The sequence below is a fragment of the Prionailurus bengalensis genome, chromosome D1 (assembly GCF_016509475.1).
Source record: "Prionailurus bengalensis isolate Pbe53 chromosome D1, Fcat_Pben_1.1_paternal_pri, whole genome shotgun sequence".
NCBI classification, from domain to species: Eukaryota; Metazoa; Chordata; class Mammalia; order Carnivora; family Felidae; genus Prionailurus; species Prionailurus bengalensis.
Genome location: NC_057346.1, coordinates 1,822,893 through 1,850,549, shown reverse-complemented (window position 1 = coordinate 1,850,549; position 27,657 = coordinate 1,822,893). Strand labels below are relative to the sequence as shown.

General features: G+C 40.9%; 1 protein-coding gene across 8 annotated transcripts in view; it reads right to left on the bottom strand.

Moving 5' to 3' along the window:
- DYNC2H1 (dynein cytoplasmic 2 heavy chain 1) overlaps nt 1–27,657 on the bottom strand; it is a 347,574-nt gene that overhangs the window by 91,042 nt on the left and 228,875 nt on the right. For all 8 annotated transcript variants that reach the window (XM_043579184.1, XM_043579187.1, XM_043579185.1 and 5 more), the window contains one exon: nt 13,152–13,268. In XM_043579184.1, coding sequence (XP_043435119.1) covers nt 13,152–13,268 — 117 coding nt within the window. The remainder of the gene's footprint in view (nt 1–13,151; nt 13,269–27,657) is intronic.

Below are 27,657 nucleotides of genomic sequence, written 5' to 3'. Positions count from 1 at the left end.
AGATTCTTTTGAGGGGAATTCTTCCATTTAGTCATTTTGGATAGTCCCTGGAGCGGTGCAGGACTGTGGGGCACTTCCCCTGGGCCGTGGTGTGTAACTGGAGTTGGTGGGTGGGGCCGCAGTCAGACCTGATGTCTGCCCCCTGCCCACCGCTGGGGCCACAGTCAGACTGGTGTGTGCCTTCTCTTCCCCTCTCCTAGGGGTGGGATTCACTGTGGGGTGGCGTGGCCCGTCTGGGCGACTTGCACACTGCCAGGCTTGTGATGCTGGGGATCTGGCGTATTAGCTGGGGTGGGTAGGCAAGGTGCACGGGGGTGGGAGGGGCAGGCTTGGCTCGATTCTCCTTAGGTGATCCACTTCAGGAGGGACCCTGTGGCAGAGGGAGGGAGTCAGACCCGCTGCCGGAGGGGTGGCTCTGCAGAAGCACATCGTTGGGTGTTTGCGTGGAGCGAGCAAGTTCCCTGGCAGGAACTGGTTCCCTTTGGGATTTTGGCTGGGGGATGGGCGAGGGAGATGGCGCTGGCGAGCACCTTTGTTCCCTGCCACACTGAGCTCTGTCGTCCCGGGGCTCAGCAACTCTCCCTCCCTTTGTCCTCCAGCCTTCCCACTCTCTGAGCAGAGCTGTTAACTTATAACCTCTCAGATGTTAAGCCCTGCTTGCTGTCGGAACACACTCCATCGGGCCCCTCCACTTTTGCCAGCCAGACTCGGGGGCTCTGCTTCAGCCACGTCTTAATGCTCATTTCATTTAGTTTAGATCCATTTAGTTTCATTTAGTTCAGTTACGATTAGTTACAATAATTATTAATGGAGCAAGCAGAGCTCAACGAGGACAGGTGGGTGTCATCACCCAATAAACTGCTGAAGAACTAAAGTACAGGGGCAGCCCCGCTAGTGACACTGACAGCAAGCAAGGCCAAGGTTGAACAACAAGGGAGGGGAGCAGCTGTTACATCTTCTGAGAAGAAAACGACAGGAAGCTAGGGAGAGCTAACATAAAAAAAAAAAAAAAAAAGAAAGGAGTTTTTGTTTCAGGTATAAATTATTTGCTAATTTCCTAATGCCTTGAAAATGTCATAGGGTTTTTTTTTTTTAACGTTTATCTATTTTTGAGACAGAGAGAGAGCATGAATGGGGGAGGGTCAGAGAGAGGGAGACACAGAATCTGAAACAGGCTCCAGGCTCTGAGCTGTCAGCACAGAGCCCGACGTGACGCTTGAACTCACGGAGTGCGAGATCATGACCTGAGCTGAAGTCGGACGCTTAACCGACTGAGCCACCCAGGCGCCTCGAAAATGTCATAGCTTTTATGTACCAACCAAAGATGTCCACAAAAGCAAACCCAGCAGCGGTCCCTGGGAGGAAGGCACAGCACTGGCGGATGTCGCTGTGAATGGCCCTTTCCCCGCTGTCCTTACCAATAGGTTCCCTGGCAGCCATTTTCACATCAAACGTGGGTATGCACAATAACATGGTACGTGTTTTTTGAAAAACCATTTGTCCCTTGTACAAAACAGAACATTAACAAGACCGTATTGACTCCTAGGCAAGAATCTTTCACAGGCGATCTGCCCCGTGACTGTGCCAGGGGAACGCAGCAGACAAGGAAAGGATGACAGAACCACAAGTCGCACACTGAGAGACTGAACGCAGACCACGGTATCGAAGGACAGGAATGACTAACATTCTACCATGTGCCAGGTGCACCATGACTTTCCATGTGAAGTTATCTTGTTACATACTAACAGTTTCAGCAATTCAAAAAGCAGAGAGAGAAGAGTGGATTCCGAACGAGGAAAAAACGTCACTGGATCTGAATATCTCGAACTGGCTGAGCAGTCTTTTCATCCACGCCCTCCTCAAAATGAGGTATTTCTTCACGACAATAAAATGCTTTGGTTTGCTGATGTGTACGACAGACTCTCAGAAACACAAGAGAGCACAAGATGCTGGTGTGAGTGCGCGTTGTTTCCAAGTCTGAGAAAAGCCAACATCCTAACGCAGCAAGCGAACTGGTTCATGACTTTCAGGGTAAATGGAGCACTCAGGTTTCAACGGTCAGGGCACAGAGCCAGTGAGAAACCATTCCAACACTGAATGCATTACTTAACAGAGAAGGACAGTCCACAAAGTGCAGTCACTTACAGGACACATACACATGGTTTTTGCAACCGCTCAAAGTAAGAAATAGAGAATTTCAGCTTCTATTTTCTGCCGTAAACAACTATGTTGAATGAAACATTAAAGCATGTTCTTCCACACACCCAAAAGCAACCTTGAGAGAAGGAAGAATTATTCAAACAACGAAGTGCTGAGTATTCAATTTTCATCTTTATTAATCTTATCCCAAATGCAAACACAAGGTATTCTGGATTAGAGATATCACTTACTAATTACCTCACAATAAGAAATAAGTGTGCTGTTACTGTCCTTGTACCTTGACCAAGGCCTTCCTTTTGGGGTGGCCAGGTGAGCCAGACGCCCCTGGGTGAGGTACACAGGGGACGGGAGACCGGTCATGCTCTGCTTCTACAGACTTCCTCTTCCCCTCCAAAGACGGAGTTCTAGGAGATGCAATGGGCTTGAATTCTAACCAACACTGTGGTGTGCAAATAAAATCTCTCCAGGAGCCAAGTGATCTAAGAGATGACTCAGTTTTGGGCTTTATCCCTTCTGACCTTCAAAAACCCAGAGAGATAATGCTCTGGTCTCTCCAGCATCTTGGGGCTTAGGAAGTGAGTCAAGGTCTAACCTGTGGTCCTCTCAGAGAAATAAGAGAGGTTTTATTATCCCTTTTGTTCAGAGTAATTTTGTAGACAAATGTCTACAAAGCTAATTCTCATGGTATGTGAAATAAGAATCAGGCTCTTTTTGGGGTGACACGGAGAAATCTAGAAAGGGTTTTTTATGCGCCAGCACTGCAAGTGAGACAACGACAAGCATGGCCCTGAGGTCACTGGGGCTGGTGACCCTGAGCTTTCATATTTATAATCACGGGTTGTGAGACCAGACATGAGGTCCACTATCTGGTCAATGGAGAGGATAAAAGACGCCCCCTCCCCCCCAATTAAAATCCTGAATGATTACACTTTCAGCAGAAGAGTCAAAGAGAGATAAACTGCCTTCACCTGTGCCCCAAGGACTATGAGGGAAAGTGCGTATCAAAATTTGGTAGTAACTGTGGAGTGGTGAGTGTATATGTAGGACTCTCTCCTCAAAAAATAATTGTCACAGTTGGAACTTTAACATTAGTTTGTATGCATGATTTTGGAGGTTCTAATGAACTTCAAGAGGATAATTTAATTTATATAGTTCCAGACTAGAGGTATCTCAAAGTATTTGAAGGGTGCATGATGCTGACCCAACCTAAACCAAACCCTAAGCCTACATTCTAAACTGAATGGTTCAATACGTTTTAATTCCAGGCTACAAATAGCTCCTTTGTAAGTCATGTTACCAAAATAATTACATGTCACGGCTTAACAAAAACCCAAATACTATATAAGTAAATAAGGCACTGCCATCAAATTATCATATACAATGTAGAGAAGAATCAAATCCACAAAGACTTCAGATATAGGAATAATCACAACAAACCATAAAGCAATTATGGTAAATGTTTCTAGAACTGACAGAGATTCTTAAAATAAACAACAAGAACATCTGGAAAAGAAACAAACTTTTAAAAATTAAAAATTATTGGGGTGCCTGGGTGGCTCAGTCAGTTAAGCCTCCCACTTCAGCTCAGGTCATGATCTCATGGTTCACGGGTTCGAGCCCTGCATCAGGCTCTGTTTTGAGAGCCTGGAGCCTGCTTCAGATTCTGTGTCTCCTTCTCTCTCTGTCCCTCCCCTGCTCGTGCTCTGTCTCTCTCTCTCAATAATAAATAAGCATTAAAAATGTTATTAAATAAAAATAGTAAGGGTTAAAATGTATAACTTCCATACTAGATTACATCTGGCTGAGTAGAGGGGGAGTGGACAGGAAGACACATGTGTAGAGTTTATTAAGAATGTATGGGGCGCCTGGGTGGCTCAGTCGGTTAAGTGTCCGACTTCGGCTCAGGTCATGATCTCGAGGTCTGTGAGTTCGAGCCCCGCGTCGGGCTCTGTGCTGACAGCTCAGAGCCTGGAGCCTGTTTCAGATTCTGTGTCTCCCTCTCTCTCTGACCCTCCCCCATTCATGCTCTGTCTCTCTCTGTCTCAAAAATAAATAAACGTTAAAAAAAAAAAAAAAAAAAAAAGAATGTATCACAAGGACACCAGGAAGTGGGAAACAAGAGAACTAAGACACACGGTGAATAAAGAGAAGAGGGTGGGCCGACTCCTGACTCAGGTTCCAGAAGAGGAGGAATAGAGCAGAGTGAAGAGTCCAACTGACCTTGCCGACAGATGAACAGGAGCAATCTAAATTCAAAAGCCCATTAAATCTTAAGCAAGATTTCAAAGTGAATGAATTAAAGAGAGAAAGAAAACAAATCCATGCTGAGTCTCAGTAAAACTGCAGAAAACCAAGGCAAAGAGATCTTAAAAGCAGTATGAAAGTAAACATAAATCAAAGGAGCAAAAATGGACTTCTTAGCAGCAAAAGCAGAGAGCAGAAAAGAGCAGAATCATCTCACTGTACCTTCCATATAATGAGACAGTAACTGTTAATATGGAAAAATAAACATTTGAAAACAGAGGACGGGGCGCCTGGTGGCTCAGTTGGTTGAATGTCCAACTTCGGCTCAGGTCATGATCTCGCAGTTTGTGAGTTCGGGCCCCGCATCGGGCTCTGTGCTGACAGCTCGGAGCCCGGAGCCTGCTTCGGATTCTGTGTCTCCCTCTCTCTGCCCCTCCCCTGCTCATGCTCGGTCTCTCTCTCAGAAGTAAACAAACATTTAAAAAATATATAAAAACAGAGGATACATTAAAAGCATTTTCAGAGAAATAAGGATGCAAAGAGTTTCCCACCAAAGGACTCCTGTGACTTCAGGAAGAAGGGGAGGACACTCACCCGAAATGTCCTGGAGGCAGGAAGGAGTACAGGACAGTGAAGGCATGGGACCCGGTCAGAACAAGCATGAAGTGGAAACAACAGCCAAGACCGAAACACGTAACAGTAACTCCACATGAGGCTGGGGTTGTGTATAATGTCCTCAGCTTCTTCAATTCTCTTCCATATAAGTAAATATATTTACATTAACTTTGATAAGCTAACTTGGTACGATAAACTAGGATGCCACTAAAAAGGTAGAAAGCATGTACAATTTGTAAACTCTGAGAGAAAGGTATCAGAGAAAACAATCAGTCCAAAGGAAGATTAACAAAGGAATGAAAAGAAGAAAAATACAAGACATAATAATACGAAGTAATCCAAAGTAATATTAAATAGATGAAATGATCCACTTAAAGATCACAAAAAGACCACCTATGGGCTCTTTGTAAGATGCACACATATAAAAAGGTCCAAAAGCTGAGAATAGACGTATGAATTAAGATAGAGCTAACCAAGAATAATTAAAAGAAGGTTCATACAGATTTACTAATATAAGAAGAAAAACACTTTAAGAGTTACAGAAAATTACTTTACAATGATTAAGTTTAACCTATCAAGAGATAGTGTTCTGATTTTACATAATTCAAAAAGTGACAGTAAAAAACCATTTTATAAATGTAGGAGTCGTGAACAAAACACTTAAAAAACTTAATTTTGGGGTGCCTGGGTGGCTCAGTCGGTTAAGCGATTAACTTCGGTGCGGTCAGTTCGAGCCCCATATGGGGTTTTGTGCTGATGGCTCAGAGCCTGGAGCCTGCTTCAGATTCTGTGACTCCCTCTCTCTCTGCCCCTTCCCTGCTCATGCTCTTTCTCTCTCAAAAATAAACATTAAAAAAAAAGTTTAAAAACTTAACATAATTTCAACATGGCAGTCAACCACAGCAGAACACGTATTCTTTTCAAAGATAACACAAAAAAAATGTTTCATAATGATATAATGGGCCATAAAGCAAGTCTCAACAAGTTTCACAGATACGTGTCATAGGACAGCATTCTCTGATCACAAAGAGTAGAAATCTGCGACTAAAAGTAACCAGGAGAGCCACTTATGAATAAAAACGCATGAAAGAAGTAGAAGTCATAACACAACTTAGAAACTGTTTAAAAGTGAGTAGCAATGAAAACATAAAAGTAAAAATTTGAGGGGTACAGTTGCAAGAGTGTTTAAATTAGGAATAGGAGGAGGGGGATCACTGAAGCAAACACCCAGTCAAGAAGCAAACACAACAGAAGAACGAACGAAGAACACGCCTGGCTTGTGGAAGGGAGGTTGTTTCTCAGCTCCCATCTGCCCACTTTGCTTTTCTTCCTGTAGCTCTGTGATGCCCGGGCTGAGACTCCCGCAAATTGAGGGTTTCTTGCCAGCTGAGGCCCCATGAGGTTCAGCCACGTGGAATTTGCAGAGGAGAAGGGAAAACCCAGGGGCTTCTCCTGGGGGTGCTCCCGGCACCAGTCCTACAGCACCCCCAGCAACAGAGGTTCCAGCACTTCCGAGGGGGCAGCGCCCTCCTGCACCTGAGTCCCTGCCCCTCCATGGGCCCCTCCACGGGGCTCTGCCTGCCATTCACCCCAGACTCCTCCCTGCTGTCCCCCAGCCCAAACAAAAGGTGGTTGCTTCTTGCAAACATGTGCTTCCAACTCTTCCTTTTTGTCTTTTCTGGCCATGCAACGTATGTATAACCAATTCCCTTGTATTAAATCATCTGTTGAAATACCTAGTGTGTTTTCTACGATGCTGTCTGCAATGGGACAGAGAGAATCTAAGTTAATGTAAGCCACACATTCCTTGTTGTCAAAAGGAGTGAAACCTGTCAGGGTCTAGGGGAAGGAGAGTGGGAGTGGTGGTGGGTAAAGCTTTACTAAGAATTAAATTCCAAAGGACATCTTTCACCTGGAGAATCAATGAGACAGGAGATCATACTTGCTGAATTTTAGATGTTTTAGGAAGAAAAAAAAAAGCCACAAAACAAAATAGCTCTAAGTACAACTGAGAAATGTTTTTATCCAACAAAGGTATATATTATAGATATATTCCCTACCTTAAATTTTCTAAAACTAGGACATAGTCATCATATTTTATAGGATTTCACCTTAATTAAAAGGGAAGAAAGTCGAAAAGCAGTCTGAGAAGAAATAATATATTTAAAAGATAATTTTAGTTTAAGAATATAAGAAAGTACTAGTCTTACTGTTTATTCTAGAATTCTCTATTTTACTTTAATTGCAATGCACTATTTTAAAATTAAGCTATTGGGCCTAAAAGATTAATTTGACAAACATACAATCTACCATCTGAAAAAAGAAATAGTAAAATAGTTACCAGATCAACAGGTTCAATTATTGTTCAGAAAAAATTCCATCACCTATTTTTTTCCCAACAATTCTCCCAGCCTAAAAGAGGCAGTTTTCTGTGTACCTCTTATCATGTGGGTAATCTCAGTGAGAGGTCGTGGGAGTTCTCAAGCCATGTAAAGGAGATGTAAATTGGTCAGAATGTCAGTAATTCTCATCAGTTGTCACCATCAACCAGGTATTAAAAATTGATGAGAGGTAGCTCACGCATAATAAAAATTTCAAAGCATGAACTGATCTTTCAAATGCAAACATGCATAATATTGAATGAAACTGGCTTCTCTATCTGTTATACTTCTCAGTATTTTGCTCATTAAATTGTTTTTCAAGTTACTATTTTTAGCAGAAATCCTAAGAAAAATGTCACAAAATAAGAGATGTTACTAAATTATGCATCTGAACTACTTAAAAAATGATGTGACATAAATTAATGATTAACAAACTGCTGCTGAAAGTTACAATTACATATTTATGTGCATTTTCTCCTGAAATAGATATAATCACTAATACAGTCACTAAAAATTTAGAGATTCCACCTCAAGCATGAAAGACTAAATTAAGAAAAGATCTTGAATACGGCCATGGTATCAGGACCATTAGGGCTTGTTATACTAAGTTTTACAAAGCTACAAATCTTTAAAGAACTGAGAAGAAAAAAGTTTAATGTCTGAAGAGTTCATGCTTTCCAAACTGTTCACATCCATTTTTTATTAGATCGGCACCAGAGTCCTACAGGGATGGATTGTACTTGGGAGATGTCTTGGACGCGTTTCTCTTGCTACACGCTCGCGTTGCCACAGCACTGGCGAATGACGTGTACCCACTGCAACCCGGTCCTGCAGAAGAGTCCTGACTGTCCATCCAGTCACTCTGCTCCAAGCATTCCTGTCCCTCACGGGTCAGACTAACAGACATGGCACACTCTTCCATCTCTCTGCGACACCACACCTTGTCTTTAACCGAGAGGATTTCTTGCTCATCGTGTAACATTCCCTGGCTTCCTTTCAGCAGAATTAAGCATTCCTTCACTTGGGCTCCCCCAAAACATTGTAATACCTCTATTTTTGAGTATTATTATCAAATCTTAATAAACCATAGCACATAGCATCTAAGAGAAACATCAATAGATACTTGATGAATGAAAAATGAGTTAATGCATGAATGCAGAGAAGAGGTTGACGTCCCTTTTTAAGAAAAAGCTAACATAGAGTCCAGAAGTGATTCAATTAATGTCTCCTACCTATTTAATGGGAAAAGATTAGGACCTGGGTGACTCTCTTATAATTACTTTTCAAAAAATTATTATTATTGCTTAGATATAGTTAACCTTTAAGTTTAGCTAGTAATTAACCATAACCTCATACAAATAATGATGAAAAACTAAAAAAGGAATGTAGTACTAAGTTGTTGCATTTGAAACATTTATATGCATAAATTTCAAAACTCTTACAAAACAGAATTCCTATTCCTAAGGGCCACATCTTAATTTGCCTGGTTTAAAATACGACCTTCATGAGAATTGTTGTGCAAGTTATAAATTAGTATTGGGAAACATGGAGAGGGAAAGGAGTAAAATGCAGGGATCTTATCTGGCCATCACTGGTGGCTGGCATGGCGAGCCTATTCAAGGATATGGAAACAGCCCTCGGAAACTCCTCATACACAAATCTGAGGTGGTTTGTGCACACAGCACTCAGGTCTGCTAGACTGTGGAAGAAGCTTAGAAGTAAGGTTGGATATGGAGCCATGTGGTGAAAAATTCTTTTTCCCTTAGTAAAATTAATGTGATAATAATAAGAAATATGATTTGAGAAAGTATCTATTAGAAGGAGAGTCAAATCTGGAGTTCTCTGTTATCCATATGAGAGAACAGAAGTCTAAATTATGACAATAAATTCAGGAAAGAAACGGAAGAGATAAAAAACAAATTGCAGCAGAATGAAGTGTAAGATACTTGCTACATTAATATGGCCACTATGAGTTTAACATAATGGTAATTTTGAAATAATCTATATTTATCTTACAAACCAAAATTAGAATGAAATTTTAAAAGTTACGCTTTTTTCCAGACAGGAGAGCAAACTATGTCCCACCTGCGAATCCTGTCTTGGACACAACAAGAGAACACTACACCAGAAGATGGGACCCTGAGAATGGGAACATCTGGGAGACCCTTGTAAACAGTAGGGCACGGTGACCCACTGCCAAAGAGGGCTGGGCCCCAGGCTGGGGCGAGGCAAGTGACAATTCAGGGTTGCTGACTTTACCACCGCCCTGAATGGATCACTGTCCAACACGTCACCACTTCAGGGCTAAAAACAGCAATATGAAGCCACAGTCACGGATAGCAAGGTAGTTGATATGACACAGCATGGAGTCCAGCTGGTGTTGGAAACGGAGCTAAACAGGTTCCAGTACAAAGGCTGGCACTTGGAATTACAAGGGCTCAGATTATCAAACAAACAGATACAAACAAATCCACACCTATTTATACTATGGTAAAACGTAAGGATATAAGAGACAGAACATTCTTAGAGGAAAAATATTAATCAGTTACAGAGAAATAAGAATTGGATTAACAGTGAACTTCCTCAGTAAAAAGACCTAATAACCTTATACGTAAAGGAGCTAGAAAAAGAAGAACAAACAATTCCAAAATCAATAGAGGGAAGAAAATATAAGATGAGAACAGACATAAATGATATAGAAACTAACAAAACAATAGATCAATGAAACCAGGAGGTGGTTCTTTGAAAACTCTTAGCCAGACTCATCAAAAGAGAGAGAGAGACGCACACAAAGGACTCAAAACCAGAAATGAAACAGGAGCAGTAACAACTGACAGCACAGAAATACGAAGGATTATAAAAGAATATTATGAAAAATTATATGCCAACAAATTGGACAACTTAGAAGAAATGGATAAAGTTCTAGAAACACATAACCTCCTAAAATTGAAGCAGGAAGAAATAGAAAATTTGAACAGACCGATTACCAGCAGTGAAACTGAATCAGTAATCAAAAAACTCCAAACAAACAAAAGTCCAGGACGAGATGGCTTCACACATCAATTCTACCAAACATTTAAAGAAGAGTTAATACCTCTTCTTCTCCAACTACTACAAAAAATAGAAAAGGAAGAAAAATTTCCATATTCATTCTATGAGCCCAGCATGACCCTGACACCAAATCCAGATAAAGACAAGAAAAATAAGAACTATAGGCCCATAACTCTGATGAGCATCAATATAAAAATCCTCAACAAAGTATTACCAAACTGAATCCAATTCCACATTAAAAAAATCATTCACCACAACCAAGGAGGATTTATTCCTGGGATGCAAGACTGGTTCAGTATTTACAAATCAATCAACATGATACACCACATCAACAAGACAAAGGGTAAAAACCACATGATCCTTTCAATAGATGCAGAAAAAGCATCTGACAAAGTACAACATCCGTCCATGATAAAAACCCTCAAGGAAGCAAGTTTAGAGGGAAAATACCTCCACATAATAAAGGCCTTACATAAGAACATGCACAGGTAACACCGTACTCAAGGGTGAACAACTGAGAGCTTTTAGCCTATGTTCCGGAAGAAGACAAAGGATGCCCACTCTCACCACTTCTATTCAATACACTACTGGAAGTCAGTCACAGCATTCAGACAAGAAAAAGAAATAAAAGGCATCTGACTTCATAAGGAAGAAATAAACTTCCGCTATGTGCAGATGATACGATACCATATGTAGAAAACCCAAAGGACGCCACCAAAAAAACTACTCAATAAATGAATTCAATAAGGTTGCAGGATAAGAAATCATAGAGAAATCAGGTGCAATTCTCTACGCTAACAATGAAGTAACAGAAAGAGAAATGAAGAAAACAGTGCCATTTACAAGCGTACCAAAAATAACCAAATACCTAGGAATAAACTTAGCCAAGAAGGTCAATGACTTGTACTGTGAAAACCGGAAAGCAATGATGAAAGACACTGAGGATGGCACGGGAAGGAAAAAGTAAAAACATCCCGTGCTCATGGATTCAAAGAACAAATACTGTTAACGTGTGCAAACTACCCAAGGCAACAGATTGTGAGGTCTGTTTCTAGTCTTGGTAGCATGCTTGTGCTCTCTCTCGCTTGCTCTCTCTCTTTCTGTGGCGCACACACACACACCCTTAAGAACTTGAAATTGCCATCCAGCATGGCTGAGATACCCCATTGATCCTGTCTTCGTAATGGAAAGTGGTCCTTATGCTCGATCCAGACAGACCTTGAGCAATGTCGAACACGCCTGTCTCTTCCACACCCACCCATCTGATGCCACCTGAGAGGACGCTGACTCTCCCGCAGCTCCCAGTGCCAGGACTACATTTCACACAAAAGAAAGTTCACACACGCTTAGTGCCTATGCACTTATAGATGTGAGTGCTGGCCAACCATTCTCAGTGATGTCTCACATTCAAGTTCACTTCACAAAGCAGAAGTCATTTGTTCTTCCCTGCCTCTGTTGCAGTTTATGATAAAACCAGTTCATGATTCATAAAGGCTGCAAATTAACCCAAAATGCATGGTCATTTTCCACTTCCTTCTTTCTTTAGTTTCAAACAATGTAAACACCACTCAGAAAGCTAAATCCAAACAATACAAACATAATCCCAAAATTATAAAATACAATTTCTTTGTAAAATCAAGCCTTCTGAGGGAAAAAGGCAGTCAAATTTCCCTGTATAATAAAGGACTGTGGCACTAAATGCATTTAACTTCCCACACTTCCCCTCCTGGTTATTAATTTAAAGGAAAGCAAAGGCTGGTTTAAGAATAGTAACTCTCCTGTGAACCAGTACAAAGAACGGATCAGGACCATGACTCCATATCAGGAATACGAGCAAGGTGATTCCTTGTACGGCCAGGGCAGAGGGGAGCACGGCGCAGGACACCAGGGCATGAAGCGCTGTCCCTGCTAGACGCCCCTCACACTGACTGTGTCAAGCTTTACCACTGGGGCGATCCGAATGGAAGCAGTGATCCCGGTGAGCTGGGGTCAGTGCTCCCTGGGATTCCTGATGATCCCCATGTGTTGAGAATGTCATAACAACTCAAAATCACAATACTATAAGGTTTGAGGATTTTGAATTTTTAGAAGCTTTTAACCTTTTTCATAGGTTCTGAAATTAGCTCTATTTGACATCCCTCATTTTAAAAGGTTAGACCTGAGATAGAGGCATTTTTACACTAACACTAAACTGATGGACTGTATAGTTTTGTTTTTGAATTAGAAAGAATAAATCCCTATTCAATAAGAACAGGAACCACAATATGCTAACGACTGCCTCGTGAGCAACTACTCTATCATCTACCGTAACTACCCTACAATACAAAACTAAGTGGGTTCCAGTCGATGAACTGTTTCTCCTCAGCACTGTGAGTCCTGTGAAACATACCACCTTCACCAGCAGGCGCTGACTTTACAGAAAGAGGAAAGACAAGGCAAGCAGCGAATACAGTGACGTACAGCAGGTACAGGGGATGACCTGGCACATCACCAGGATGTGACAATCACACCGGTCACCCCGCTTCTTGGGCTGATCTGCTTCTGTTACTATTATGTTCCCACCTCCTTCCAGGACATTGGTGTACATAAGAGGCAGATCAACACAGAATTTTACCATCAGGGAAAATTTGGGGATAAAACTGGAAAAAAAGGACAGGGAGAAAAAAGGGGGCCCGATCCGAATACTGTTCCAGTACTAACCTGGTTTAGTTTCTTCCAGAGATTGAGGACAGGGGACAGTTCGTTAGACCAGATTTCTCTATCAAATTTGCAACCAGCTGTTACTGATCTGCCCAAGATCCTCAACTGTGAAATAACCTAAAATAAAAACATAATAAGCAGAAAAAAATTGAAAAGAGAGAAATAGTATGGGTCCAAAAATAGCTATATTTGTTTTATAAAAATAGAGACTAAATATAAACAAGTTTTAATCCCATTATCTTTATTCAATTGCCTTAACATGTAACTGATTTACTTAAGCAGTTAAAAAATAAAGAAAAATATATTTCGTTTGATTGACTCAACTTTATAATTTCAACATGCTGATTGATTAAAGATCGTTTTTCTGAAAAGAGGCAATGGTAGGAAAGATAGTAAATAGCATACCACACTACATCAAAGAGCAAAACAATTTTAAGTAATTATTTGTTGGTACAAATCATTACAAACCCAAGTTTTTGTGCTCTGTATTAACGTTAAGTTGCCACGTAAACGTTTCCTCTGCACAAAGACTCTAATGAAAGACGCACAGACAGGGGGGCGGGGTGCAAACCAGGCGAGGTACACAGTGCTTCCCACTGGGGGCGCCCCTTCCGCGACTTTCTGCTGATCCCCATCGAAATCCACTCACACACATTTCCTAACACCGTGCTCTGTGACGTGGGCTTCGGCAACGATAACTGATTTGCTATTTCTCCAGCAACGAGGCAGAGGTAATGAGGGTACTGATACCGGGCTGGAGGTATCGGGGTGGGTACAAAATCAGCGCGGTATCTGCGGGCTGCTCTTTACAAGCACTTCAACTCAGTGTCAAAATTATGCTCTCAGTGCTTCTCTGACATAAAATAAACCCAAAACGAGAGGCATGTGTTTTGCAAAGCTACTATTTTTAACACCAACCTTTGCAGCATGCTGACTACATTTCTGTTTTATTTTTTGAAAAATAAAAGATGTAGATTGCAAGATTTGAAAGATGTAGATTGTTTTTCCTTTTTGAACAGATTGGGCTATATTTCATATTTGTTGGATGCTTGTATTAGTAAAGTTCTTAACAAAATAAGGGCCATAAATCTTTCAAAATCAACACACTACTCAATTGTTTGTTAAACATCCACCATCATGCTGTAAAACTCAAGTTACTTCTAGAGCTTTTGATTGATTCTACAATCTTGAAAAAATCATGGTGATTCAGGGTTTCATTTTCTTTGTTTTTCTGATAAATTATTTTCATTTGCTCTAGCTGAACCCTACAACAGCAGCTAATTCATCAACTTTGCCACACCACAAAACACCGCTAGTTGGTAGTCAGAAGAAGTGCTATTTTAACTCTGGTAACATTCGCTATCACTTATTTGTATTTTAAATTTGTCAAACAAGTCAGAAAACAAATAAGGATGCAAAGGGATGTCTAAAGGAAAAGAGATGCAAACTTTTTTACAAGATGCTAAAAACTATTCTAAGAATAAAATACTTGCCAGCTCAAAAGGCCATGCTTTCTGTCCTAGAAAAACAATATGTGAGGTTTGCTTTTCCTAATAACACTATGATAATATACTATAATCTTTAACAAACAGATTAATAAAAAGAGAGTTCAAATACATAATGATATATTTTTACCATGAGAATAGACCTATAACTTAGAATTGTGGACCATCTTTTGTTTTTACAAAATCTCACATATTTATTTATCTTTTTAAAAAGCACAGGTAATAAAATCTTCCCATTATTTACATTTTAAACCAATTAAAAACTACTTTAGGGATGCCTGGGTGGCTCAGTTGGTTGAGTGTCAGACTTTGCCTCAGGTGATGACCTCACGGTTTGTGAGTTCAAACCCCGCGTCAGGCTCTGTGCTGACAGCTCGGAGCCTGGAGCCTGCTTCGGATTCTGTGTCTCCCTCTCTCTCTGCCCCTCCCCTGCTTGCACTCTGTCCCTCTGTCTCCCAAAAATAAATAAATATTTTTTAAAAAGTACTTTATTTGCTAACACTCCATTAAAATGGTGTCAAACGGGTGGGATTCTCCACAAACAACACATTTACTTTGTTGTTCGTTTTGCCTTCTCTTGGCATAAAATGCTTCCCTGGCTTTCCTTTCCTTCCCTTGTCTTCTCTGTGGCTGACTTTGTCCAGTACTAATGTTACACTGACAGACTGCTTCCATTTTCTAAGTCACCTCTGGTGTCATCCTTCTTGGAATGAGAGGGAATACAATATTTGAAAACAAACACTCTCAATTTACAGATGAGAAAATGGACTTTCAGAGAAACTGAACAGATTACATATTTGTTTCCAGGGATGCGTCAGACGAAACACCTGGAGAAATCCTGTAACACAGCACGTGTAAAACCACAATTACACAACAGAATCAACAAAAAACCTTTTAAGATTTATGACTGAAGTACCTGGAACATTAAGGGAAGTCTGTATTTTTACCATTAAGTATTTTATTTTAATCCAGTGTGGCTAGTGCAGCGTTCTCACAGTCTCATGCATACAATACCGTGATTCCACGCCCCCGAGTGAACCATGGTGGTGCAGCTCATCTAGACCTATGCATCCAGAAGGCAGCATCTGCCCTGTGACATCAGCCCCTCCGAAAGGGCCTGGAGCTTGCGTTGCTGATTTACTTGCTATTATGCGTGACTTTCAGATTGACAGAAAAGTTGCACAAATAGTACAGAGAACTCCCTTCAGAGACTTCACCGTGCCCCCCTACGTCAGCATCTTACAATCAGCGCACAATGATCAAAACCAGGAAACTAACAAAGGCACAGTACTACCAACTAAGCTATTACAAGCCCTATTTCAACCTCACCAATTTTTCCACGAATGTCCTTTTTCTGTTTGAGGAGAATCTGGGATCGTATTGAGTTGCAATTTATCTGTAGTCCCACCCAAAACAATGACAGTCAAGGAAAGGCTTTCATACCCTTGACACTTGTAAGCCATACTGGTCAATCACTCTGTAAAATGTCCCCTATGTGATTCCAGTTCCTAAGGGTCAGAGTTCCAACATTAAGACCTAGAAACCCAGATTGGAATGACTGGGACACACGGTTTGCTCCACCACGGCTTTGGGCTGACAGTGTGGGCTGCTGGAAACACCATCATCACGAACATTGCACACATCAACACCATCAAACTTCAGTGAATGAGACGCTGGAAGAAAATTACAGCAGCAAAGGCTTATGTTTAAAAAGACACAAAGTTTAAAACTGAGTCAAACTTAAATAACAAAGTTGAAAATGGAGATGGAAGTAAAAGGAGAAAAAAATATTTAATGAAAAGACAACTGATAGAAAAGAGAGCAGATAAAAAACCAAAAGTCACGGGCACCTGGATGTCTCAGTTACGTGTCTGACTCTTGATTTCGGCTCAGGTCATGATCTCATAGTTTTGAGTTCCAGCTCTGTATCGCGCTCTGCACTGACAGCAGGGAACCTGTTTGGGATTCCCCCTCTCTCTCTCCCTGCCCCTCCCCTGCTCATGCTCTCTCTCTTGAAAAAAAAAAAGTTTACTGAAAGGACTAATAAAATCATGAGATTTCTGAGTATACTGGGTGATATAAGATAAAGATAAAATGAGTTAAAAGTTTATTTTAAAAATACAATTTTTTAAAAAAAATTTAATGTTTATTTTTTGAGAGAGAGAGAGCAAGTGAGTGGGGGAGGGGCAGAGAGAGAGGAAGACACAGAATCTGAAACAGGCTCCAGGCTCTGAGCTGTCAGCCCAGAGCCTGATGTGGGACTTGAACTCACTGACCATGAGATCATGACCTGAGCCGAAGTTGGATGCTTAACTGACTGAGCCACCCAGGTGCCCCTTAAAATCCAATTTTAAAAAGAATATAATTACAGATACAGGAGTGACTAAAAGACATTAATGAGATTATTTTGGATAGTTTTATGCCATAAAAAGTTACAAATTTGGCCAAAAGAAATTCCTAGGAATATATAAACTAATAAAAGAGCCTCAAGAAATAACAGCAAAACTAAATCAGGTGCATAGTTTAAAAAATTAAATGAAAAGTTAAAAACCACCATCTTAACCGCAGACACCAGCAGTTCACTTGAGGGATCTGACGTCACAGGAGCTCAGATTGCACCCGAACCCCTCAGGGACTAGAAACGAGGCAGCGATCCTCGAGTCAAGTAACAGAGACTAGGAAAAACACTACCAGAAATAAAAGATGTTCAAAGATCAATTTTATTTATTTATTTTTTTTAATTTTTTTTTTCAACGTTTATTTATTTTTGGGACAGAGAGAGACAGAGCATGAACGGGGGAGGGGCAGAGAGAGAGGGAAACACAGAATCAGAAACAGGCTCCAGGCTCTGAGCCGTCAGCCCAGAGCCCGACGCGGGGCTCGAACTCACGGACCGCGCGATCGTGACCTGGCTGAAGTTGGACGCTTAACCGACTGCGCCACCCAGGCGCCCCCAAAGATCAATTTTAATCCTGAACACAGACACAAATAAATATCAATCAACCTCTAAAAAAGACACACATGACAATTCTGAACGGATGGTTTAATCACAGGAAATATAATTCACCACATAAATGGAGGAGAGGAAAAACTGGAATCCGCAATGGAAATCCTCTGCTCTGCCTGCTCCTAGAGGGTCTGCCCCACCACCTGTAAGCTGGCTCATCTGCTGACACGCTTTGCCTAACAGACCTCTGCAGAAGCGACACGTGACTTCCAAAGCCTTCACTTGAAGAAAACTAGCAGTTCCCACTCTGGCCTTGGGGCCCTGAAACAGCACACCAGCCTCTGGGAGAGCAAACCAAATGTCCCCAGCCGGGAGCCAGGGTCATCTGCACACATGACTAGGCTGCCTCAGGCCTCCCAGCCCCGTCAGCCCCGCAGATGTGGGCAGCCTCATGTGCAATGCCAAAGATGGACGCGGAGAAATTACGCAGCCTCCCCTCAGAATCCTAAAAAAAGTCACGCAATAAATATGACTGTTTCAAGTCACAAAGTTTTGGGATGGCTGGCTGTGCAGCGAAGGCTAACGGAATCATCAAGAAAAGCAGAAAACTCCTTGAACCCATGTTGTGGATTGAGTGTCTGCACTCCCAGCGAAATTCAGAGTTAAGTTCGCGTCCCCAGCATTTGGAGATGGGCCTGTGAGGAAGCAGTTAAGGCTAAATGAAGTTCTATGCGTGGGGTTCTGAGCTGACAGTGCCAGTCTCCGCAGAAGAAGGGACAGCAGAGAGCTCTCAATCGACCTCGGTCTATCTGCAAACATGCAAAGAGGAAAAGCCATGCGAGGCCACAGTGAGAAGACTGCCATCTACAAGCACCAGAAACTGAACATACCGGCCCTTTCATCTCAGACTCCCAGCCTCCAGGACTGTGAAAAAATACATTTTGTAGTTTCAGCTGCCCTGTCTGTGGTAGATGGCCGCATCTTGGGACAGCTCGACTGAACACTTTCAACCTGACGATGATGCCAACGTGATACATCCTACCTCGGTAGGAACCACGTATCGAATTCTGATCTTCTCCTGGGCTCCGGACAGGCGCCACGATGCTCTCTCACAAGGCTGGCGGCAGTGTGGTAAACAAGGGTATCCCAAAAGTGAACAACGGACACACTCACAACCGTTGTGTTCTTCAGTGTCAGAACAGGACTCAGTGATTACACGGCACATTCAACACCTTATTCTACAATAGGTTTCGCATTGTAAGACTGCCTGATGGTAGGCTGATGTAAGTGTTCTGAGCACACTTAACGGAGGCGAGGGAAGCTATGATGTTACTAGATCAGGTGTATCAAACGCATCCCACTTACAATACTGGCAGCTCATGAGGGGTTGACCAAGATGTTACATCACACCGTAAGCCAAGAAAGATCTGTGTTTTGTTAAAATAGCCCAAGCAGATTAATGCAGCCTTAAAAATGGTATCCACAAAACACAGCAAATATTAAAATCTATAATCAAATGTTAGAAACCCTTTAAAATGAGAGCAAGACAGGAATGTTGGCTATCATGACTTTTATTCAATAATGCACACAGGGATCTAGCTACCCCAAGAAACAAGAAAAGGCAGTTAAATGTGGAGAGACTGGAAAAGAAAAAAAAAAAAGCTTGAATCATTTTCCCAGACAATACAATTTAGCAAAAAATGAAGTAACTTATAATGTTTTCACATATATTCATGCTATATACACTATATATTTTTCTATTTGTAGTTGAAATAAATAGAAATTTATTACATAATAATACTTTTTAACTTCAGCTCAAGTATTATGTCTTTTATCAACAGTAACTGGGGAACCCTTAAAATATTCCTCAGTCAGTACTCTCACCCCCGCCCCTAAGATCTTCACACTCCCGCAGGGTGCGTCCCCAGTGCAACAAGGTATAACAAGCCTTGCTCAACTCCCACATGCCGCAGAAAGGAAGCAGTCACTCACACGTGAGAATGGGCTCTGGAAGAACATCGGAAGTTTATCTTTATTTTTATAAGAAGGAAAAAACCGTCCTCTACGTCTCTCACGTCTTTCAATAAAAATATTTATGCTGCTCACACACAAGACCAAACTGTGATTTGTGAGATGAGATTTCACTCAAGATCAAAAAGGAAATGTACATTCACTCCACCATGTTAAGAACTCATATCACCATTTTTTCAAGGCAATATATTGAAAGCCTGAAATTAAAATTTCAGGAGATCTCCTAGCTTATACAATCTAATTAAGCAAATTAGATATGAACTTCCCTTTCAACGAAGATGTTTCAATTTTACTGGGACTAGAAAAATATACCAGTTTTAAATACCAAGGTAGGAGGCTGAACACTCAATTATGAATAATACATAGTAATGTTTTATATACAACTTCGGACAAACATATTATGTTATATACACACATCCAAACACACAAATAAAAAAAAATGTATTTGCAGCCTCTCAAATGAGTGGCAGCGTCACTTTAGTAAAGCCTCAAGCTGGACATAGGAACGTCCTTCAGGGAGAAAATGAATAAGCAAACTGTGGTACATCCATTCAGCAAGAAAATGGAACAGACTCCTGATACACACAACCAACATAATTACGCTGAACAACAAGCCAGACAGAGGGGCGTACTTAATTGTATAATACTTTTAAGTAAAACTCTAGAAAATACACATGAATCTGCAAATGACAAAAGAGCAATCAGTAGTGGAAGGGGACAGGGGAGGGGGGACAGGAGGAAGAGACTCCAGCGTTACAGAAAACTTCAGGAGTGATGGGAATATTCATTATCTTGATGTTGTGAGGTTCTAACAGGTATATATATACACGTATGTATATATATATATGTACGTAAAGCCTTATCAAATCATACCCTCTAAATGTGCTGATACTAAATATCAACTAACTTCAATAAAACTGTAAAAACTGAAAAAAGGTAATTATTAAAACAACGTTAGCAGGACGTATTTCAAGATGGCAGGGTAGGAAAATCCTGAACTCAACTTGTCTCACAAACACAACAAATCTATGGCTACATATGGAATCATGTCCTTGGAAAAAGTTCTGAAAACTTGATGAACGGTGCCTCCTCAAACACAGGTTACAAGAGCTGCCTCAAGATGGGTAGAAGAGGTAGACATCCCTTGCTAAAAACCCCACAATCTGGAGGGACCTCCCCAGAGAAGTATTTCCTCCCCATGAGGCACCCCAAACCTTGGGCCCTATACCAAAGACACAGCCCTGCAAATGTTGGGCTTTGGAAAGCAATGAATAGTTAAGGAGGAGAAACAGAAACATCTGGAACAGAAGACAGCTCCTGAAGAAGACACCCACCCCAGACCAAGTGCAAAAGCAGCAGTCTGAACAGCACCTAGATCACTGGTGAAGGAGACCTACTTGCTAATCTTACATTGACAGCTGGAAAGACAGGGACAAGTTGGGACTCTTACTGGGGACAAAGCACTGTGGGCATCATTTCTGCAATCTCATTCCACCTTGCTAATGCCGACACTAGCAGGTGCAATTCTGGCAATCATTCTCTATCCTTCTAGCACTGCCAAGTGTGGTCCCAGCCGACTGTGCTACAGCTGCATAACAGTGACAGGGTAAGTGTCTTGCCCCCGGTAACACAGCCACATATCTAACAGCCAGGCAAGCACCTCACGCCCTCTCAATGTGGCCCTATCACAGCCATCTGGGGGCACGTGATTCCCCTCTCATTCTCCCCCATAGCTGTGGCCGACGGACAGCTCGGTGGGGGTCCCGCCCACCTAACACTGCAGCCAGGGTTCTACCACAGACTCCTCACCCCCAGAGTACGGGTCTTGGTGCTCATGGCAGAATGTGCACCTGGGATCCACGAATGACCTACATATGACCGCTCCTTCAAGGATGGGACTTGAAGCTGTTTCACCCAGTACAGAGAAATACACACAGGCAAAATGAGGATATAGAGGAATACATTCCAAATGAAAAATACAGAATTCCATAAAAAGAACTTAATGAAACAAAGCCAAATATATACCTGATACAGAAGTCAAATGGTCATAAGGATGATAAAGAACTCAAAGAATGGATGATGACATGAGACTTTCGACAAAGAGATAAAAAATCGGGGCGCCTGGGTGGCTCAGTTGGTTAAGCGTCTGACTTCAGCTCAGGTCACGATCTTGCGGTCTGTGAGTTTGAGCCCCGCGTCGGGCTCTGGGCTGATGGCTCAGAGCCTGGAGCCTGTTTCACATTCTGTGTCTCCCTTTCTCTGCCCCTCCCCCATTCATGCTCTCTCTCTGTCTCAAAAATAAATAAACGTTAAAAAAAAATTAAAAAAAAAAGAGATAAAAAGTATAAGAACGCACCAAACATAAGTCACAGAGCTAAAGAATACAATAATTGCACTAGAAATACACTAGAGATGTTTAATGGCAGACTGGATAAAGCAAAAGAACACATCAGTGAACTGGAAGACAAAGCAACGGAATTCTCCCAGACAGAGCAACAAAGAGAAAAAGGAATTAAAAGAAGTGAATACATCTTAAAAGTTGTGGAGGCCAACATCAAGCAGAATAATATCCACATTATAGGGATCTTAGAAGAAGAGAGTGATAAAGGGACAAAAAAACTTATCAGAAAAAATAAGGGGTGAAAACTTCCTAATCTGGGCAAGGGAATGGACAGAAAAGCCAGCAAAGTTCCAAATAAGATGAAACCAAAGAGATCTAGACCAAGACATATTATAATTAAAATGGTAAAATTTAAGGATAAAGAGAGAGCCCTAAAGGAGCAAGGAAAAAAAACAACTTATCACATACAAGGGAGACCCCATGAGGCTACCATCAATTTCTTCACATTAGCAGATGAGAGGGGCATGACACATTCAACGGTGCTAAAAGGAAAAAAACTTCCAACCAAGAATGCTCCACCTGGCAAGGTTATCATTAAGAATTGAATGAAAGAAAAAGAATTTTCTAGATAAGCAAAAGCTAAGAACTTCACTGCTAAACTGGATGTACAATAAATGTTAAAGAAATTTCTTTAAACTGAAAAGATGGCAGTAATTAGTAACAAAAAATATGAGAGTAATAATCTCAATGGAAAAATATATAGGTAGTGGATTAATCCACCCAACATTCAAACAAGATTTAATAAGTATCCTTTTCAAACTCTTCCAAAACACTGAAGGGGAGTGAAAGTTTTTAAACACCCTTTGCAAGGCCAGTGTCAGCCTGGTAAGAAAAGCAGACAAGAACACTACAAAAAAATTACAGGTCATGGCCATATAGCTGAGTGGTAGAGCAATGGACTACAAAAAAATTACAGGCTAATATCACTAATAAACATAGATGCAAAAACCCTCAATAAAATGTTAACAAACAAAAAAAAAGTTAACCAAACACAATAATACATTAAAAGGATGATAACTCATGATAAAGTGTGGTTTATTCCAGGAATGTAACGATGATTCAACGTCTGCAAATCCATGTGGTACATCACTTAACTAAAAGTTAAAAATCCTGTTATCATCTCAATAGACGGAGAAAAAGCATTTAACAAAATTCAACATCTATATCTGGTTTAAAGAACTCTCAAGAGGGGCGCCTGGGTGGCGCAGTCGGTTAAGTGTCCGACTTCAGCCAGGTCACGATCTCGCGGTCCGTGAGTTCGAGCCCCGCGTCAGGCTCTGGGCTGATGGCTCGGAGCCTGGAACCTGTTCCCGATTCTGTGTCTCCCTCTCTCTCTGCCCCTCCCCCGTTCATGCTCTGTCTCTCTCTGTCCCAAAAATAAATAAACATTGAAAAAAAAAATTAAAAAAAAAACAAACTCTCAAGAGAGTGGGTAAAAAGGAAACATATGTCAATATAATAAAGCCCATATAGGACACTCCTACAGCTAACAACACACTCGATGAAAAAAAGAGCAAAGCTTTTCCCCTAAGAACAGCAACAAGACAAGGCCGCCCCCTATTGCCACTTTTATTTAACACAGCATTGGAAGACCTAGCCACAGCAATTAGGCAAGGAAAAAAAAAGTATCTAAATTGTAAAGTAGTAAAAGTGTCACTATTTGAACATAACAATACTACATACAGGAAGCTAAAGAATTAATGGAAAAACTGTTAGATCTGATACATGAATTCAATAAAGTTGCAGGATACAAAATCAACATCCATAATTCTGTACTGTTTCTAATACACAAATTACGTAACATCAGAAAGAGACATTGTAATTTGATCAAAAAGAATAAAGTACCTAGGAATAAATATAATCAACGAGGTGACAATACACCATACACTGACAATGGGACAGATGAAAGAAACAGAAGACACAAATAAATGGAAAGACCTTCCATGCTCATGGATGGGAAGAACAAATGTTAAAAGGTCCACACCACCCAAAGCAATCTAAGGAATCAATACAATCTCTATATAAATTCCAATGGCATTTTTCACATAACCAGAACAAACAGTCCTAAAACTTGTATGGAACCACAAATGACCCTGAACAGCCAAAGCAGTCTTGAAAAGAAGAATAACGCTGTAGGCAACAAGCTCCCTTGTGGGGAATAAGCTTAGAAATTCCCTGGGCTTGCACCGATGGGTTAACAAGGCATAAAGAATTACAAAGCCATGGGGTGACCTCACCCAAGCCTGGGTAAACAAAATAAGATGGCCAGAATAAAGGAGGGACAGGCCAGGGACCCCAGAATAGAGAGGGAGGGGCAAAGGCCCCAGAACAGACAGGGGAGCAAAGGCACCCAATACAAAGGTATATGAGGTAAGCAAGATTAGGAATCAGGATGAAAATGGCCCCCAATTTAGTACTAGAGCAGAAATCTGCTTTCACAAGAGGAAAGGACCAAGTTAGATAAACAGGTAAATAGGGCTACAGACCACTGCGCTACGGGTGAAGCAGCCCAGAGCAGAGATGGTTAACAAAAGAAAAGGCGGCCTGTCAACCCTGAGGTTATCCCCCCTATCTGTCTCATCCCCTGGGCCAGCTAAGATACACAGACACGGCACCTTCTGCCTGCCGTTAATAACCATCTGCCCATCTGCCAGGTGCCAGGATTTTATATTGACCAAAACCCTAAACACCGTGTATCTTCAAAACCCTCCTTTTCTCTCGCATCCCCAAGTTAATGTTCTCAGTTTGTCTCTTTGTAAGCCTTTGTTTGTAAGCCTTCGTTTGTAAGCCTTCTGATCTTAATAAACACGGGACAAGGACCTTTATTAGGGGCTCTTGTTTTTTCCTGGATATTAGCCGTCTCTCTCTTTTAATCCTGTGTCCTGCTCTCTTGCTGGACAAGAGAGTACTTGAGACTTAGAGTCTATGACACTCCCTGATTTCAAACTATACCACCAAGTTGTAGTGATCAAAACAGTTTGGTACTGGCAAAAGTAGACTTACAGATCCATGGAAGAGAATGGAGAGACAAGAAGAGACCCACATGTATGTGGTTAATTAATTTACAACAAAGGAGGCAAGAATACCAAACGGAGAAAGGACAGTCTCTTCAGTAAATGGTGTTGGAAAATTGGACATCAAAATGGAAAATAATGAAATGACTTCTCTTATCCTCCACCCAACAAGTAACTAAAAATGGATTACAGACTTGAATTTAAAACGTGAAACCATCAAAGTCCTACAAGAAAACATAGTTGGTAGGTTCCTCAACATTGGTCTTAGTAGTATTTTTTGAATCTGACAACCACAAAAGCAAACAAAAGCAAAAATAAACAGACGGGACCACATCAAACTAAAAAGCTTTTTTGCACAGTGAAGGAACCCATCAACAAACTGAAAAGGAACATACTGAATGGGAAGATATCTGCAAATCATATTATCTGATAAGGGGTCAGTATCCAAAATTTAGAAAGAACTCATAAAACTCAACACCAAAAACCAATGTGATTTAAAATTGGGCAGATGACCTGAATAGACCTTTTCCAAAGATGAACTACAGATGGCCAACAGACACATGAAAAGATGTTCAACATCACTCATCAGCAGGGAAATGCAAATCAAAACCACAATGAGATAGCACCTCACACCTACAAGAGTTGCTATTACCAAAAAAAAAAAAAAATACATTGGTGAGGATGTGGAAAGAAGGGAATCCTCGTGCACTACTGGGGGAATGTACATGGGGGTGACCACTTGGGAAAACAGTATGGAGCTTCCTCAAAAAATGAGAAATAGAAGTACCATACGATCCAGTAATGTCATGTCTGGGTATCTCCTCAAAACAGTGAGTTATCTCACTAAAAACAGTGAGTTGAAAATGCACCTTTTCAAATGCACCTCTACATTCACTGCAGCATTATTTACAACAGCCAAGATACAGTAACAATGTAAGTGTCCATTGATAGATGGATGGCTAAATAAAGATATGGTGAATAAATGTGTGCATACTTTATATACATATAAGTATATATCATGATATATATGGAACATAATACAATACATATAATGCAATACAAAGCCATGAAGAATGAGAGCTTGCCATGGAGACAACATGGATGTACCTTGAGGGTACTGTGCTAAAAGAAAGACAAATACTGTATGATTTCATATATATGTAGAATCTGAAAAAGAGAACAAAACCCAGACTCCTAGATGCAGAGAACAGAATGGTGGTTTCCAGAGAAGGTGAGGGTGGACAAAACTGGGTGACAGCGATGAAGAGGCACAAACCTCCAGTGACAGTTACGTGCTAGGGGTATAATATACAGCATGGGATCTAAAGTCAGTAATAGTGTATTCATTTTGTGTGGCAGCAGATAGTAGCTAGACTTATGGTGATCGGTTCTCAATTACACAAAAGTCAAATCATTACACTGTACAAATGAAACAGGATATTGTATGCAATTACAATTTTTAAAAAATGTTAAGAAGTTCAGAGAATAACCAGGAAAGTGGAAAAGTGGTGTTTAGGGTCAGTACAAACAAACATTTGTTAAAAAAATTCCCTTGGGTCCCGTAACACCTAGTCCATATAGAATTTCCCTGATGGCCTCAACATTTGTTTCAGATTGCTTGAATCAGTATCCACAAAAGGTCATGCAGTTTTATGTATTTAAGTCCCTTTAACATAGACCAGTTTCTCTGAGCTTCCTTTTTTTTTTTTTTTTTTTTTTGAATGTCATTAACAGGTTGATAAAACTGAGTCAGTTGTCCTGCAGAATGTCTCACATTCTGGATCCAGTGTTTTTAGTTTGTTCCCTTAACCCCTGGTGTTTCCTGATAACCAAAAAATTAGTTCTAAAATCTCGATCAGATTCAAGTTCACTTTTTTAGAAGACATTTTCAGGAAGCGTACTTCATCCTGTGACACATCAGGAGGCACAGGGAGCATGCTCGACTGCTGTCGGCATGCAGGCCGGTCCCTGAGTTCAAGTAGCACCAAATAATCTCTCTCTTGTAAATTTCCCCATCAATCTTCCAAGTAGTGGTTTCAAACTGGGAATCGTGATTTTATGAATCAGTGATTTTATTAAGATTTGTAAAAATGATTTTTCAAATTCTGCCATTCCTTCCCTATTATTGAGAATTATTCAATAAAGAAAAACATTCTTTCTCAACTTTTCTTTCATGATCATGAAATACCATTCACAAAGCAAAGATAAAAGTTTGTTTCCTTTTTAAGAGCTATTTTTCAAATGAAGAGGCATTTTTACTTCTTACTAAACGATAACACATGTAAGCAAAACATCAAATTTATAATATTGGTGAACTTAGCGTTTCTTTATAAACTTCCAAAAATAACAAATATGACATCATTGTGCAAGTCACAAAACTAAAGAGACTGAGAATGTCTTTTGATCCTTTTGTTTTTGTCTCTAGTGGTCTCAGAACTTGAAAAGTAGCAGGTACTCCAACAAGGACCAGCCTACACTTAACAGTCAGAAGTCGATACGTGGTGCAGGAAAGTACACACCACCTCTCTTTGCTGATGGCGCTGTTGGCGAAGCTGTTACTTACAAACAAGCTCCTGAAATATGAGGAAATACATTCAACAGAGAAGAC